We start from the raw sequence: 18,204 nt of genomic DNA, 5'->3' as shown, positions 1-18,204 counted from the left end.
CCTTTAAACCTAGCACTTGAGAGGCAGAGGCAGGTGGATCTCTGAGTTCAAGGCCAGCCTGGTCTACAGAGTGAGTGCCAGGACAGGCTCCATAGCTACAGAGAAATTCTGTCTCAAAAAACAAACCAACAACAACAACAAAACCTTACAATAACATTTCTCATTGTAGCTAATTCTAAACATGTATAAACTAGCAATTTCTTTTCCTATTGCTGTAAAGAAGTACCATGAAGAGCAGCTTAAGGGACAAAGGATTTGTTTTAGTTTCTAGTTCAAGTCTGTTATGATGTGGAGTTGAGGACATGAGGTCGTCACATCCACAGTCAGGAGGCAGAGAAGGATGAATGCATGAATACATGCTACTGCTCAGTTCCTTGTCTCCACTCAGCCTCGGATTCCAGCCAGGAAACGCTACTGTCCACAGTGGTTCCATCTTCCCTACTCAGCTGACACTAACTTATCGAGTGCATGAGAGAGCGAGTGAGCTGGGCAGTAATTTGAGTACTGCCTATAGCCTCCTCTAGTGTTTTTGTAAGTTTACCTTTGACCTTTTTTATAAAAAAAGAAAAACATTTATTTATTTATTATATATTTCCTATCCAATGATAGTGTTCCACCTGTTTGTATGCCTGCTTGCCAGAAGAGGGAGTCAGATCTCATTCAGATGGTTTTGAGCCACCATGCGGTTGTTGGGAATTGAATTCAGGATCTGTAGAAGAGCAGCCAGTGGCTCTTAATCCCTGAGCCATCTCTCCAGCCTGCCCCTTTATTTTTTTAATTGCAAAACTTTTTCTTGTTTTGAGATTGTCTTACCATGTAGTGCAGGTTAGTGTTGAACTTATTATGTACCCCAAGCTATACTCAAATTTATGGGGATCCTCTTGCCTCCCAGAGAGTATTGGGATTCAAGGCAAATACTATGCCAGCTTACCACAGTCAATTTTATTTTATGTTTATGGTTATTTTACCTGCATGTATGTCTGCACACCATGTGTATATCTGATACCCACATACTAGGAGAGGGCATGAGATCCCCTTGAACTGTAGTCACAGAAGGTTGTAAGCCACCATGTTGGTGCTCGGGATCAAACCCAGGTCTCTACAAGAGCAGCCAGTCCTCTTAACTGCCTACTTCAGCCAGTTTTAAAAGTGTTTTCATCACCTTCCAAAGAAGTTTCCTAGGGCTGGAGAGATGGCTCAGAGGTTAAGAACACTGACTGCTTTTCCAGAGGTCCTGAGTTCAAGTCCCAGCAACCACATGGTAGCTCACAAGCATCTATGAGATCTGGTGCCCTCTTCTGGCCTGCAGATGTACATGCAGGCAGACCACTGTATACATAATAATTAAAATCTTAAAAAAAAAGTTTCCTATCCAGTGATAGTTTTATGCCTTTTGTCCTTTATCCCTCTCCCTTACACCATGTAAACACAAGTATTTCCTTTTTTTAAAAAATATTTATTTATTTATTTATTTATTTATTATGTATACAATATTCTGCCTCCATGTGTGCCTGCGGGCCAGAAGAGGGCACCAGATCTCATTACAGATGGTTGTGAGCCACCATGTGGTTGCTGGGAATTGAACTCAGGACCTTTGGAAGAGCAGGCAATCCTCTTAACCACTGAGCCATCTCTCCAGCCCACAAGTATTTCCTGTATACGTTGATCTGCTCTGGACATTTCCTAGGAATGAAATCAGTGTTTGATATTTTCTGACATGATTAATCCTGGCATTAGTTCCTGAAGAATTGTATAAACTTTTGTTCTATATTCTAAATTTTCTAGTACCTTCAAGTTGCACAGAAATAATTGTCTTTATGTCTAAAATGTCTAAAACATTAAAAGTAGCTTTTGTTAAAATTTCAAGCCAGATGTACTGTTGCACACCTTTAATCCCATCACTTAGATGACAGCAGCAAGTAGGTCCCTTTGTTACCAGGCCAGTGTGGTATACATGGTTCCAAGTCAGCCAGGCTTACATAGTGAAACTGTTTCAGAAAGTGAGAAAAGAAAGAATTTAAATATATTAAAAAGAGTAAAAGTGAATGTTATAATCAAATCCCCAGATTCTTTTACCAGTTTTTATGGTGATTAATTTGGCAATTTATGAATAAAAGACCAATTTTGATTTGGCCATAACATCTCCACACATATTTTCCCCTCCTAGTAAGATTTTAATTTTTTTCCATAAGATAGTTATTATAAACTAAAATGTACTTATTGCGTTTTGGTCATTGTAATCAATTTGTGCAATGTATTACGTACAGGTTTGTGGTATGGTAGTTTTTTTTTTAAACTGTTTAGATACACAAATACTGGCTGTTATATACCTCCATGGTAAGTATAGTAACATGTTGTACAAATTGATTGAAAAATAAGCTGTGGGGGCGGAGAGATGGCTCAGTGACTAAAAGCATTGGATAGTCTTCCAGCGGACGCAGTTCAATGCCAACACCCATATAATGACTTATAACCATATGTAACTCCACTCCCAGGGAATCTGAGGCCACCTTCTGTTCTTTGTGGGAACCAGGTGGTGCCAATAGACCATCTATGTCTATGCATGTGGTGCACAAACATAGATGCAGACAAAACACCCATACACATAAAATAAAAAATTTTTAAAAATATTTATTTATTTATTATGTATACAATATTCTCTCTGTGTATATGTCTGCAGGCCAGAAGAGGGCACCTGACCTCATTACAGATGGTTGTAAGCCACCATGTGGTTGCTGGGAATTGAACTCAGGACATTTGGAAGAGCAGGCAATGCTCTTAACCTCTGAGCCATCTCTCCAGCCCATAAAATAAAATTTTTAAAAATTATTTGAGTTAGCCAGACAGTGGAGGTGCATACCTTTAATTTCAGCATTTGGGAGGCAGAGGCAGGTGGATCTCTGTGAATTCGAGGCCAGCCTGGTCTACAGAGCTAGTTTCAGGACAGGCACCAAAGCTACAGAGAAACCTTGTCTCAAAAAAGCAAACAAACAAACAAAAAATTACTTGAGTTTGAATGTATCATCTAAAGATTTAAGAGGTAAAACTATGAAAATCAGAAAAGGAAACTATGAGAAAAACTTTCAGACCTGGATTTGACAACAGTTGCTTAGATGGCACCAAGAAAACAAGGTATAGGAGAAAACTAAGATAAACTGTGCTGCGTCAGAGTTAAAGCTTTTGTGCATGAAAGGGTACTGCTGTCTACCAGTGTGAACCATTGGTAGAACATGTAGCTAATCAGCATGCATCAAGTCCTGGGTTCAATCTCCAAGACCATGGAAAGATAAAAACTTTAAAAGGAATGCTATATGGGACTGGGGAGATGATTTAGTGGCTTAGAATACTTGTTCTTACACAGCACCCAGGCTCACTTACCAGCACCCACATGGCAGCTCATAACCATCTATAACTCTGTAACTCTAGTTCTGGGTGGGGGCACTGCACACAAGTACTACACAGACACACATGTAGACATAACACTTATACACTTAAAATAATATAAAATCAAAACATACATTTAGTGTGCATATATGTATGTGTGTCTTAGTACACGTGTCGTGTTCCGAGGACAACCTGCAGAAGTTGGAGTGTATGTCTGTGTACCGCATGTGCAGTACCTGTGGAGGGCAGAAGAGGGAGTCATATTTCCTAGAACAGGAGTTATAGATGGTTGTGAATTACTGTGTGGGTGCTGGGAATCGAACCCAGGTCTTCTGGAAGCTCAGTCCATGTTCTTAACTGATAAACTATTTCTCCGGCCCTTTATTTACTTATTTAAAAATCGTTTTTGATATATTCTCCTGGTAGCTCACAATGGCCTTGAACTTCTTTATCCCCTGTCTCTACCTCATAGGTATTGCCATCATACCAGGCTACATTTTAAAATTATTTATTTGTTGGGAAGCCTTTTAAAAGTAAAAACTTCCTCCAGGCAGTGGTGGTTTTTCTGTAGCTTTGGAGCCTGTCCTGGAACTAGCTCTTGTAGACCAGGCTGGCCTTGAACTCACCTGTGCTGGGATTAAAGTCCCAGCTGGTGATTCACCCTTTTAATTCTAGCACTTGGGAGGCAGAGGCAGGCAGATCTAGGTTCAAGGCTACCCTGGCCTAAAGTGTGAGTTCCAGGATAGCTAGGGCTACACAGAGAAACCCTGTCTTGAAAAACAAAACAAAATAAAACAACAAAATAGTAAAAATTCTGAAGGTTTCACCAGAACCATTCTGAGTCAGATCTGTGGTGAGGCCCAGGAAATTGATGTCTTGTTTTTGTCTCATGACCATTCCCCCACCCCTTTCCACCCACTGAAGATCGTACCCTCAGGGCTTCATGTATGTGAGTATTATACAAATGAAGTATAATCCCATTCCCTGAGAAAGTATAATGCTCAAAGCTCCAGTACTATCATGAGAACCAGTGCATTAAGTAACAGGAAATATTCAAAATAACTGATCTTAACAGTTTAGCTGCATATGTATGTGTATGGTATGTGTGTGCACATGTACAGGTATCAAAGTAGCATATCCAGACATGAATTGGTGGATGCACCTGTGCATGCAACACACACACATCAAATGTAGGTCAAGGGCAGGTACATTTTCAGGAGACTTAATTAGTTGAATGGGGGGGAGAGGGGGTTGTCACATCAGCTTACAGTGGTGTTAGTGGCTGTTTATAATTTACTTGATTGAGAAAAGCCAAGAGTACCTGGACATAAAAGAATATCACATACACCAAATATTCCTGAAGTGATCCTGCTCAGGGAGAGAATGGGAGAGTGTCAGAAGATAATAGAATACCGTGCTGAACATGAAAAACTTGAGTTCCAATTCTAGTTAAAACACTATCTCTAGCAGACTCTGGAACTCATTTTCCTGTTAGATCAAAGGAAACAGGTTTGATTTACAATGACAATGACCATTTAAATTCTGAACTAAATTAAGATATTAGTTGTTTCCTTTCTTATCACAATATGTTAGATCACTATATCACTTACTTTTACTTTGTGTACTACAAGTTTGGGCCAGATTCTGGAAACAAAACAAAACTAATTTTATTCATAAAAGAGAGATGTTGCAGGGTGGAGGATATTCAGCAGATTGGTTTTTAGACCTCCTTAGAAATTTCAGCCTATAGGAATTTATCCATATACCGAGATTTGCTCTATGCATTCAAGGAGCATATTTCCCATTGTATTCAGAGATGCGTATCAATCACTTAGTTAAAGAATGCTGGTGCTAATGTCTCCAGGCTCTGCTTTTAGGGCCCAGAGGAAAGATGGCTTCAGCTTGCTTTTATGTTTTCCTCCTTAGGCTTTGCAGATAGCTCGGGGAGGAGACTGCACTCAGCCCCTGGTCTTGATCTCTCACGGACTCCAGCAGCAGAAATGGAGAACGTTCTTCATGGACCAAGCACAGTGCCTGTCTCCCAGGTACCAGTCTTTGTTGCTGAGGTACTACTGGATTTGGGTGGGTGCTAGAGAAGACAGTGGAAGGTTGTAGTGCACACATGTGGTGATCTGAGACTGCAAGGAGAGTGTGATCTCAGATCGGGCTGACTGCCTTTGGGATCTGTCTAATGTAGATGTTAACCGATTTTTCCCATATCCCCGAGTACAGGGGCTGGGGGGAAAAACACAGGCTCAGTGTCTTACATCTGCCTGTGTGTGTCTGTGTGTCTGATGGCTGCAGCTTGTGGAGACCTCATCAGGGGATGTGGGATACATCTTACACAGTCTTAAGTGACAGCCTTTTTTCAGAAAGGGAGGCTGCTCAAGTCTCTTCCATAGGTTTGTAAGTCAGTCGAGTCAGGAATCATCTGTTCAGCACACCTTCCTCCTTGCTAGTAAAAATACAATGGAGGTGGAAGAACAGGGAGAAACTTCAGTTGCCATTTGGGGAAATTAAAATACATTCACCCTGAATTAGGATAAGTGGTCCTTATTTACACATGTGTATTCAAAGTCCAGAGAATGGTCCTTTCCTGGAGCAGTTTTGCAAGCTTTGCAACCCTCTTAGATGGATCCTAGATGTAAAGAGTTCTGTTAATGCTTATCGCTGACAAAATACCTATGGAGACAAGGGAGGTAAGATTTATTTCAACTTGTGATCTTCGAGGTTTCTCTCTGTGATTGATAGCTCCTTTGAGTTGGGCCTGATCCAAGGCAGAACATATGTTAGAGAGGGCCATGAAACAGAGTAACAGTGATGCAGGGGTCCAGGGACAGGTCTGCTTTTCAAAGGCACATGTTAAAGTGATTGCTGTCTCCAAATAGTACATACCTTTTTTTTAAATTCTTATTGTGTTCAAGACAGGGTTTCTTGTGTAGCCTTACCAGACTGGCCTCAAACTCACAGAGATCTGCCTGCCTCTGCCTTCTGAGTGCTGGGATTAAAGACATGCGCCACCACTGCCTGGCTTCTTCTGAGACTCTTACATACTTTTTAAAATAAGTTTTAAGAAGCTGTCAGGATACAAAGCATTCTACTTTGAAGTTTGTCCACCAGGTCAATTTGATAAAAATAGGTTTTACTTTATTTACTTTATTATTGTTACTGTTTTTATTATATACAGGGTCTCATTATTTACCCTGTCTGGACCAGGCTGAACTCCACAGAAATCTGCCAGCCTCTGCCTCCAGAGTGCTGGGGATGAAAGGCGTGTGCTACTACATCAAGTTTACTTTATTTTTTATTTGTAGTACCAGACTGAACCTTGGACCTCATATGCTAGGCAACTCTCTACACCTAACTATCTACACTAAACCCCTTAAAAATAAGTTTTAAATCCATGATACAATTAAAAAGGTTCAAAAGGATATATAGTGCAAGCTGTCTGTCCTACTAGCCTTTCATACCCAATTCTCCTCCCAAAAGGAACTCTAAAGGGTGGGAGTGTCAGTTCTTAAATGAATGAACATTTCTTCTTCCTTTTCCTCCTCCTCTGCTTCTCCTCCTCCTTTTGCTACTTTTCCTTCTCTTCCTCTTTGTCTTCTGTCTCCTCCTTTTCTTTTTTGGGAATAGGTGGTTTCCCTGGCATACATTTTTTCTCACATATTTTCAGTGCATTTAATCTAAATGTTATTTTTTTAAGAGAGTTTGCTTTTGTCTGGTGTAGCATACACTTATTTATTAATTTTGCGTATCTTTTTAAAACAATGCTTATTGAACTTGTTATATTTGATGCTATGCCAGGCTCTGGGGAGACTGTGGTTAATGAGTCTCTGGTTTCATGGAACGTTTAGTCTACTACAGGGACAGATGAACACAGTTTTTTTTAAAATTAATTTATTTATTATGTATACACATGCTAGAAGAGGGCACCAGATCTTACTATAGATGGTTGTGAGCCACCATGTGGTTGCTGGAAATTGATCTCAGGACTTCTGGAAGAACAGTCAGTGCTCTTGCCCTCTGAGCCATCTCCAGCCCTAAACACATAGTTTTATAATGTGATTAAATACTTGCTGCTCTGAGACCATCACAGAAAAGGTTAAGTATCAGGGAAGGCTTCATGGAGAAGAAAAATGAATATACCAGGCAAAGGGAAATGAAGTAAATCTTCATTGGATTAAAAGAGGATAATTGGGTATGACAGGATTAGAATATCTGATGAGGAGAAATGATGGAAATGTTGGCAAATGATAGCAAAGAATATAAGCAAGAGTCAGATCATAGAGCACACGGATTCTGTAGGTCACACAGGAGTCTGAGAGGCTAGAGAGAAGTAAATATATTGGCGAGTCAGTTAGGAAGTAAAAGAAATGAGATTGGTGCCTGCCTGCCTGCCTACCTTCCTATGGAGGAAAGATAAACCAGGGATGATATTCAAGTTTTATGGGTTGATAATTGTGTTTGGGAAAACTGTATAATTAATTTTGGGTATAGTATTCATTACTGAACATAGCTCATAATGTCTGGGTATGAGACATATGGGCTAGCAGTTGAGAATGGATTGGGACTCCTAGCCACTGAAAAGAGGGAAAAGCATGATAAAGATAGGAAATGGGCCATGCTGTTCTTGTGAAGAGTTTCACATTTAGGGGGCTCTTTTTCTGAAGAAGCTTAAAACAATACATAAAAGGCAGCAAGAACTCTCAAAGGGAAAGTGGGGATTCTACTAGAAATCCTTTCTCTGTGAAACACTTTCATAAATATCATGAACGTAACTGATGATATAATACAAATTCTGCTCTTAGATAGCTTGCAGCCCATTAAAGGAATCTAAGTATACTGGCATATAGATTGTTTCATTTACCATGTTGTTTACTGAGTACTTGCATTGTCAGATGTTAGGGATACTGAAATGAAGTGTCTTCTACTATAGGAAGAAAGACACTTAATAAGCAAATGATATAACTCAAGACAGTTATAATTATGATAATGAAGACTAAGTCAAGGGAAAAGGTGTTAAAAAGGTAATGTCTTTCTTTAGGACTGTTTTTAGTTAGGGTAGTGAAAAATACCATCTTTGAGAGGAATTAATATTTGATTAGACTTCAGTGATAAGAAGTTTGGGACCATGAAAGAATATTCCTGGTAACAGAAGAGCAAGTCTAAATGCCTGAGATAGGATGAGTTGGTGTGTTTGAGAAATATGGAGAAAGGCTAGGTGTGATGGTGCTTGCCTGTAGTACTTACACTTCTGAGGCTGAGGCAGGTGTATTTTAAGTTTGAGCCATTCTGTGTTACATAACAAGATGTAGTCTCCAAAATAATAATTATAATAAGAATAAGCAAATAAGAAAAAGGAGGGTGCGTAAAGGGCACAGAGACAATATAGGATTAGGTGAGATCAGTCACACTGTGTCACATGGGACCTTGTGGCAGGTAACAGGAGATGGGAAGATCAGGTTAAGGCCTTTGTAGTGGTCCAGGCAAATTTAAATGTGAAATCTGTAAGTAGAAATGTCTCTTTGGCGATGGTGAATGGAAATAGGAAGTTAAGGGCGTAAACACCAATGTTTATGTTTGAGTAAATATGTCTTAGAAAAATATATTAGGAAGAGGAGTTTGGAAACTTCAATTTTGGATGTTTTACTGTTTTTGATGATAAAGTAAATATTTCTGGATCTTTATCACAAAAGTGAATGGAGCCATGCAGGACATAAGCAACTGGAAATAGGAACATGGCATGCAGAAGAGGCAGCTGTGCATGGAGCTTTGTAGGGCAGACATGGAGTAGAGTTCAGTTGTATAGGTAGTTTAGTGCCCAGTGTAGATTTATTTCACCTCTAAGTCTGTTTAAATACCCACCCCACCTCCTTCTCTTTCTCCTTTTCTGTCCTCTGTTTCGTTTATTTTTTGGGGTATCAGGATTGAACTCAGAGCCTACTCTATAATTGAGCTACATCCCCAAATCCTATGTTTCATGGTTATTGTTTTTCTTTTCTCTTTCCTTTCCTCTTCCCCTTCCTTCCTTCCTTCCTTCCTTCCTTCCTTCCTTCTTTTTTTTTGAGAAAGAGTATTACTTGTATAGCCTAGACATCTTTGAACTTACTACATGGGCCAAACTAGCTTTAAACTCAAAGTAGTCTTGCTTAGTCTCTTGAGAGCTGTGATTATAGGTGTGCATGTATTAATCAGCTCCTATTTTCAATTTCTATTTCAATCTCTTTAATTGTACTGTTAGCATTGAAGAGATTGCTAAAGGCCCCGATGGTGAACTTAGGAAAGTAGAGGATGGTAGAAATGGTAGAAGGAGAGGACCGTAAGCCTTTTCTAGGAAGCCCAACAAATGGTATAGTGGAATAAGATGAGTCCTTCTCTAGAAAAGGTGTGGTGTTCTAGTTTCTTCCATTTCCCCCTGCTTGCCTCACTGTGTTTATCCAACCGCATCCTACCATGTTAACCCTCATCTTTGTGTGTGTGTGTGTGTTTTTTTTGTCTTGTCTCATTAAAAGGATTCATCAAACGTGAGGAAAAAGACTTTGGAAACCGGGCACCATTGTTCCAGCTCCTCCTCCCTCCCTGTCATCCATGACCCTCCTGTATTGCTCCTTGATCCTAAACTCTGCCCTCCCCAACCACAGTTCCTGTCCCCTGATGTTCTGATGCCCAGCATGGCAGGGGAGCCCTGTAGACCCCCAGGTAACACCCCAAATTAATATTATCTGCTAAAGTGTGATTGTTTTTCAGGGTCAAATCAATATACCTATGGGGAAAGTGGGGTGTCCCAAGGTAGACTGGAATAAATATATGAATTACTGTTTTAAGATCAAGCACTGATCTTCATGAAGTATGACTGAATAATTTTTTAGATACCATGCTCCATTGTTGAGAGTGAACCAAACTGTCCAGTCGTGAAAGAGTAGTTTTGAAGTGGTGAAGTGTAGTTAATAACTAGCCTTTGGGATCCTCCCCCAAACTGAAAGTATCATCTCTTTTAGCTAGTTTTCGCCCCTGCTATTTTTTGAGTTCCAGTTGAGGGATGGTGTAGGAGGAAAGAAATGAACGGAAGACTGGAAAGACACTGTACCTTGAGAACCCATGTCATAGGTACAGACCCAGATGGTCTGCAGGAAGATGGGCAGCACCATTCTGGCTTATTGAAGGAGCTGTGGGCCACTTCTTGCCACCCAGCTCCCGGCCGCCTGGCTAGCTTATGCCCCAAAATAACAACACACAAACTGTATTCATATAAACACTGCTTGGCCCATTTCTATTAATGTGTGTAGCACCCCAAGGTGTGCTTACTGGGAAGATTCTAGCCTACGTCCATCCTCGGTCGGAGCTTCGTCACATCTGCCCCAGAGAGCAGAGCTAAGGCGTATGAGCTCACTTCCTCTTCCTCCCAGCATTCTGTTCTGTTTACTCCACCCACCTATGTTCTAACCCATCAGGGCCAAGCAGTTTCTTTATTAATTAACCAATGAGCCGGGCGATGGTGGCGCACACCTTTAATCCCAGCACTCGGGAGGCAGAGGCAGGCGGATCTCTGTGAGTTCGAGACCAGCTTGGTCTACAGAGCTAGTTCCAGGACAGGCTCCAAAGCCACAGAGAAACCCTGTCTCGGAAAAAAAAAAAAAAAACCTAATTAACCAATGACCTTCCTCCATCACTGGCTCTCATTGACCTCCGTCGGAAGATGTTCTCTTCTTCCTCCCGATGGGTTTAGCTTACACTTGGTTGTGGTTCTCAGTAGGGAAAGAGGACATACTACTTGGTACCTAATAGTTGTTGGATAAAGGTACTTTGAAATATCATTTAATATCATTTAATACACAGGGTAGTCCTTCTGATTCCAATGTCACAAATACTATCGTGAAAGAAATGTATAGAAAAGACTTTCTGTATTGTATATGAGGTAAGAGTAGTATGAACAAAGCAGCAGTCTCAGAAATTTAACAAGGATTTAAGAGAGGACACTTAACTGCTAAGAAAAGCCAACTGAAAAAACAAACAAACAAAAAATGCTAGGCAGTGAAGGTGCATGCCTTTAATCCCAGCACTTGGGAGGCAGAGGCAGGTGGATCTCTGTGAGTTCGAGGCCAGCTTGGTCTACAGAGCAAGTTCCAGGACAGCCAGGACTGCACAGAGAAATCCTATCTCAAAAAACATATGTATGCTTGTTTAAAAAAAAAGAAAAAGAAACAAGAAACCAAGTGAAATTTTAGTGTAATTGCTATAGGAGTTTGCAGGGGGATATATTTGTTATATTAGTGTAATTGCTATAGGAGTTTTCAGGGGATATATTTGTTGTATTAATTGCTATAGGAATTTGCAGGGGGATATATTTGTTATATTAAGTAGCCACTCTTGTGCTTGCATTTATACATGTGTGTGCATGAGTGTGTTAGAGAAAGATTACCATGGAGGGTATGGTAATATCCAAGAGACTGTTTCATTTCCCCAAAATAGAAAAAAATTGATTTTGATGTAATATTTAGGAGTTTTTAGGGTTAAGGCTATCTATAACTCAGTGGTAGCTTGCTTACCTAGCATGCACAGGGCCCTGGGTTCAATCCCCAGTACTGGCAAAAAAAAAAAATTACTACATATATTAAAAGCAAAACTGGGTTTTTTATTTTCTCCTGTGTGTGTATTCTTGGACAAGTAAAGAGTTGGGCAAAATATTCAGGAATGGTCCTTTGGAAAAGAGAATTATTTTCTAAAGATACTCACTCAGTCTTTTGGTTTCTTTTTCCTTCTCAGGAACTTCGAGGAGTGTCCAACAGTTTCTGGCTATGTGTGACAGGGATGAAACTCCCCAAGGGGTCAAGTACACAGGAAGGACTTTGAACTACCGAAGTCTACCCCATCGTTCCAGAACTGATGCTTCCTGGGGACTAGGGCCACAGACCAACCAGCATTTTGGGACCAGTGTTCTAACTAGGCCAGCATGCAAGCCTCAGCTAAGCTACACTGCCACACTACGAGAACGAAGCCAGGGCCTTCAGGTTCCTCATGCTCAGTCCTGGGGGAATCTTTTCTCTTCACCCTCGCATCTTCCTGCTGTTCACCCAGTGTCCCCACCATCCAACAGTCTTCATTTACCCCTTAGGTCAGCTTGGAATTCAGGTCCTGTTCTGGGGTCCCAAACATCTGGCCCTCGAAGAATAGATATGCCCCCAGATAATGACTGGAGACAGGACAGTTACCCCTCCCAGCATAGACATAGGAGGAATGAAGAGGAGAGAATTATGTTTATTCTATCAAATTCCCCTGGAAGAGAACAGAACAGGGTGAGATTTTTACAGCACAGCAGGTGGTAAGGATAACCTCTAACCTTTCCTGGAGCCATACCTTTCTCTATAAAACTGTACCATGGCAGAGTCGATACCTTGTGTCCTGCCAGTTAGGCTATAATCATCTCAACATAAAATTGGCAGCCATATGCCTGTAATCCTAACAGTTTGGAGGTAGAGGCAGGAGAAGCAGCTGTTCAAGGCCAGAGACTTTGGACTCTTGCCAAACAGAACCACCACAACAAAAGAATTGTTGGTTTTTCCTAAGGGTGTTTGCTTCTTTGAGGGAGAATATTTGAAATTCCAGCTTTCGAATTGGGGCTGTAGCTCAGTTGGTAGAGTGTTTTCCTAACATGCACAAAGCCCAGGTTTGGAGCCTTAGCACCATGCAAAACTGGTCATGGGGGTGCACACCTATAATTCTAGCACTTGGAAGGTGGAGGCAGGAAGATCAGAAGTTCAGGTTCATCCTTGGCTCCGTAGCAAGTTCTAGGCTAGTTGGCTTCACAAGACCCTATGGGGGGGGGGGGGAACAAAAAGGAAAACTCAAACTTTGGCTCCTCTAACAAAAGGAAGCAACTAATGCTTAGGGCTATATTTGAGCCATTTTAAAATTGAATCTATTTTATTACTCTGGACACTAGCTATTCCTTAATGTTTAAAGAAATTATTTTATTCTTGGTTAAGTTTAGGTCCCCATCTCCAGCTGAGTCCTCATCTTTTGGTCCCTACTATATTCCCTACTTAATCCACTTAGTTATTACCTGGACTCTCCCTGGAGTCACGAGTCTCACCGCATCCTAATGGGAAGCTCAACTGCCAGGAGTTATGGCTGTCAGCCTTCCTTGTGACTCAGACCTAGGCCTAGAATGTGGAGCTGCCAACAGAGTATTTGCCCTTCTGAAGAGATGGAGTTGGGCATACTAACACACCCTCCTATCCTCAGCAGCAATGCCATTACTGCCACTCCCTCCATCCCTGTTGTAAACTCTCAGAGTTAGTTAAACTATTTTAGGGCAAAGCATACTGTTTTTTTGTAAAGTATTTTTCATTAATAAATCTATAAGATAGTTCTATTTAATCTCCTGTCCTTCACTTTTGTATGTTCTTACTCTTTTCTTCTGGGATCGGGAGGTCTGGACATTTATATAAAATGGCTTTTGACCAAGTGAAAATGAATAACCAAAGAGGAGCTGAAAAATACATAGTTAACTGTTGCAGTCAAGATAGCCTTAAATAAGAATATTTTTCCTTTTGTTATGGCTGTTAGCATGTTTCCTATCCCTTTCCTGCCTGGACACTCAGTACATGACATACTTTGTTCTTCCCCTTACTAAGGAGATTTTTCTGGGCATTCAAATTATCTGACATACTCCTGGTACAAGTACACTCTTGATGCCCTTTCTCTTTACATTACAGGTTTGTTATGTGCCTCCTATCCCTTGCTCTCTCCCTATCGTCCCACTCATCTCTTTTCCCCTTAAGAGTCAGAACATCTATGATAATGAGATCTATCTTCACCCATGACACATTTCCAAAGCTCCCTTTCCTTTAAAAGATACTTTGTAGTGCCTGGAGAGATGGCACAGTGATTAAGAAAACAGGATGTTCATCTGTTGGACCTGGGTTTGATTCCCAGCACCCTTAGCTCCAGTACCAGGGACTATAACTACCTCTGTGGGGACTGAACACGTGTGCACTCACATCTGTGCAGACAAAACACATGTACACATAGAACAATTTTGTCGGTTTCCCTGGCAAGAAAAGGAACTGGGTTTTCTGTCCTTATTTATCCTGTTGATTGACACAAATAAGAGATTGCTCTAGTGCTTCTCCAGTCATCACTGGGGACGGTCCTACGCCATGAGATACTTGGGCCTCAGTAGGTACGCTGGCCCTGGCCACTCCACTGCTGCTGTCATGCACACTCTTCCAATCTTTGTAAAAATGCACCCATCTAATTTGTGTCTATGTGAGAGGGACACCCGAAGGGCAGAGACTGTATCGGGATAGCTTCTCCTTTCCATCATGGTTTAGTGGCATATGCCTTTACCATCTGTGCCGTCTTGCAGTAACTCATCACTGAGGAAGTCTGTTCTCGTTCCTTGACGTCATAGATGTTGGTCAACTTGATCTGTTTATGTAAGTTGTCCCGGCCCAAATTCTGTGTACGCACAAAGATATAGGAACTAATTTCCAATTTTCTACCTACGTGGTCTCTGTTTTCCAACTTTTTTCATATATATGAATATATATAATTAATATATGTAGATATAAATATATGCATGCATACTTATGTACACACATACACATAAAAAATTTTCCATGGCCTTCCCAGGTGAACCTTTAAAGATATTCTTTAAATATCTCTAAGGTGTCATTCCCTCAGTTTCCATGACTGGTGCTTAGACTTTTTCAGCTTAACTTAAAGGCCTTCATACTCTTGACCCTTCCAAACCCCAAATGCAAGGGTCAGAATAATATGCTGACCACACCCCTGTCACCTTTTCTTTTGAGACAGACACTCACTTTGTTGCCCTGACTGGTTAGACCGGGCTATAGACTTGAACTCACAGAGTTCCTGCCTTCCTCAGTTTCCCTAGGATAAATTCTATTTTAAATGATAATGCCACTTTTTTACAGTCTACAATGGCTCCTTCATTCTCCAGTCACACAGTTACGGTTTTGTAGGTAAATTGTCATCTATTTGTCTAGTAGTGGGAAATTCTGAGATCTGACTACATCTCTTCATCCTCCTGGGCTCCAGTAAGGCCAGGGAAATGTCCTTTCTTCTTTGCACTCCTCACAGCCCCTCACAGCTCCTAAATCTGGTCAGAACCCTCTCTTGACTGTCAAGACTGCATGCAAGGAATTTTCATCTGATCCCTTGGCCTGCTCTCGTTTCGGTAGTAGGCGCGGTAATTTTGCGCAAGTCCCTGGAGCCTGTCCCGCCCCCGCCCCCGCACGCGCAGTGCATGACGGTCTTAGCCCCTCTGAAGGGAAAGAGGGTCCGCCATGTTCCTCCGCGGCACCGCCGCTTGGCTCTGGTAGCCGCCGCCCCCGCCCCCAACCCCGCCCGGCCCGGCATTCAGCCGAGCCCCGGGCCCAGCATGGCCGCCCCTGAGCCGGCCCGGGCCGCACCGCCCCCGCCCCCGCCGCCGCCTCTCGGGGCCGACCGCGTCGTCAAAGGTGAGAGGTGGCCGAAGCCCTGGGGACCTGGCGTGAGGCGCGGTGTGAGGGCGGGCGGGAGCCCGTCCCCTCGGGAGCGGGCCCGGCGGGGCGGGCGAGTGACTGGCTGCCTCCCTTGGGGAGTGGCCCCTGGGCGGGTCCCCGCTGGGCCGGGCTCCCGCTCGCCCTGCAGGCCTGGCCGGGGGGGGGGGGGGTTCTGCGCGGGGTGTCGCTAACGCGGGGCCCGGGGCCGCCCGCCGCAGCGAGCCCCTTTCTTTCCTGCGCTGCCCGTTACCGGCGCGGGGCCCGCAGTGAGCTTCCGGCTCCGCGACAGCTGCGCTCCGGCTCGCCCGGGCACCGAGGGGCCCCGATCCCCTTAGCCGTGCGCAGTCGCCATGAGCCGTCGGGCTCGCCCGGGTGCTGGCCCATGCCTGCTCCCCGGTGACAGCGCCTAGCGAGCGTCTGCCGCAGGGGGTTCACGTTCGCTCTTCAGGTGCCACCCGGCGCGGAAATTGGGGAAACCGTATGGGATTGGACCAGGGTGAAGGATCCAGACGTGATCTAGGAGTCCAGTCTTTTCACTACAGACCCAGGGAAAAAATCATATTATAATAGAAAGAAGGCTAATTTCGCATATTGTAAGAAGTAGTAGTTTAAAAACCGTCAACATTGATTAGAAAGGGTTACCTGTCGCCTCTAAACACACGACATAACTCTCTAGACGAAAAAGTGAAATCTTTCTCAGCCAGGGAGGAATTAAGGGATAATTGTGTACAGGTAAACAGATTTATTTACAATAGAGAAATTGGAGAGGCAGTTGAGAAATCTAAGAGTCCAAGCTCCGAGAGAGCACATCAACCACAGATAATACTGTGGATGTTAGTAAGAACTTTGTAGTCAGTAAACATATTGTAAAATAAAGATTTCGTTATTTTGATTATGCTATTTTATCTTTAAAGGTATTTTTATTGTCAAATTTATATTCTCAGATATACTGGCACAGTGTTTAAAGCTCAGTTTTGAACTGTGACCATGGTTTGTCATTAAAATATTTTAAAACAAGAAACCCTATTCTCCTTTGTGTGTGTGTGTGTTTTTTTTAAGTTTAAAGTTTTCAGTCTGCACTTTCGGTTCTTAAAAGAATGACACATTTTTGAACCTAGGCCTATATGGGTTGGGTTAGACATTAGAATGAACCAAATAGTTTATGAACTTCTTTTTCTGAGAAATATTTTTTTTTCTTTAAGGGAAGAGAGATCAGTCATTGATCCTATCAAATCCTTTAATTTTATGGGTGGGGATTGATCTAGAGGACATGACCTACCTCTTCATTTTCTTAACTATATTTCCTGTATGTTCAGATACTTTTCACCAGAATAAAAGCTGAAGTAGCTAGTCACATTCCCGAATCATGTATTTATGTTGTCCTCATGTGAATCTTGTTCCTTGACAAACATGTGGCAGTATTTTCCTGTGCTGCTTTACTGAAGCGGAAAGGAGATTCCAAGCATAAGGCACCTGGAGTGAGCTGAGTCCAGACACAGCCATTCGCAGCTTATTGACTCTAAATTAAAACCATTTTCTTTCTTTCTTTTTTTTTCTTTTTTTTTTTTTTTTTTTGGTTTTTCAAGACAGGGTTTCTCTGTGGCTTTGGAGCCTGTCCTGGAACTAGCTCTGTAGACCAGGCTGGTCTCGAACTCACAGAGATCCGCCTGCCTCTGCCTCCCGAGTGCTGGGATTAAAGGCGTGGGCCACCATCGCCCGGCAAAACCATTTTCTTGTAGGAAATTTTCAGTTAAGAGGCTTAAGGTTACCATATCTTGTGCAGTAGTTGTATCTTCTTAATGGATACAACTTTGATTTTCTTGTAGAATTTGTTAAAATCCCTGATACTAAGGTGGCACATGATACTACGGTGGCACATCCTAGGACTCTGGAGGTAGAGGCTGGAGGATTGGTGTTAAGTTTGAGGCCAGTCTGGTCTATATAGCAAATTCCAAGCTAGCCAGAGTTACATAATGAAACCTGCCTCTAAATAAATAAATAAAACAAATTAAGCTCAGATTTCATTTATGTTTAGGATAATGTTTTAACTTTTATATACACTGTTTCATGAGAATGTTTGGGGAATTGCCATTAGTATTGACTTTAAATCTTACTCTCTGGAACTTTTCCTTGTCTTTAAATTTTAGGCTCAGTGCTTCTACTCTAAAGACCTCTATTTTATGGACATGTAGGGTTTTTTTTAATCTTGTTTTATGAGCATGGATATTTTGCCTGTCTGTTACATACTTACACCCATGTGTGTGATGCCCCAGAGGGCCAGAAGAGGGTGTCAGATCTTGTAGAGCTG

General features: G+C 42.1%; 2 protein-coding genes across 13 annotated transcripts in view; both read left to right on the top strand.

Annotated features, from left to right (window-relative positions):
- The window catches only part of Usp54 (ubiquitin specific peptidase 54), a 104,706-nt gene extending 90,948 nt beyond the window's left edge, over window positions 1-13,758 (top strand). For 8 of the 9 annotated variants that reach the window (XM_041638822.1, XM_041638823.1, XM_041638829.1 and 5 more), the window contains 3 exons: window positions 5,311-5,429; window positions 9,900-10,086; window positions 12,151-13,758. In XM_041638822.1, the coding sequence (XP_041494756.1) occupies window positions 5,311-5,429; window positions 9,900-10,086; window positions 12,151-12,710 (866 nt within the window). In that variant the 3' untranslated portion in view covers window positions 12,711-13,758. The remainder of the gene's footprint in view (window positions 1-5,310; window positions 5,430-9,899; window positions 10,087-12,150) is intronic. The other variant, XM_041638830.1, reaches the window with a different exon arrangement.
- Window positions 13,759-15,697: 1,939 nt separating this feature from the next.
- Window positions 15,698-18,204, top strand: part of Ppp3cb (protein phosphatase 3 catalytic subunit beta) — a 46,633-nt gene continuing 44,126 nt past the window's right edge. For 2 of the 4 annotated variants that reach the window (XM_041638894.1, XM_041638892.1), the window contains exon 1: window positions 15,698-15,872. In XM_041638894.1, the coding sequence (XP_041494828.1) occupies window positions 15,794-15,872 (79 nt within the window). In that variant the 5' untranslated portion in view covers window positions 15,698-15,793. The remainder of the gene's footprint in view (window positions 15,873-18,204) is intronic. The other 2 variants (XM_041638896.1, XM_041638895.1) reach the window with 1 other exon arrangement.

The sequence above is a fragment of the Microtus oregoni genome, unplaced genomic scaffold (assembly GCF_018167655.1).
Source record: "Microtus oregoni isolate MIOR12 unplaced genomic scaffold, Mior012 000056F_ref0000123, whole genome shotgun sequence".
In the NCBI taxonomy this organism is placed as follows: Eukaryota; Metazoa; Chordata; class Mammalia; order Rodentia; family Cricetidae; genus Microtus; species Microtus oregoni.
This window is presented reverse-complemented; position numbering and strand designations above follow the sequence as displayed.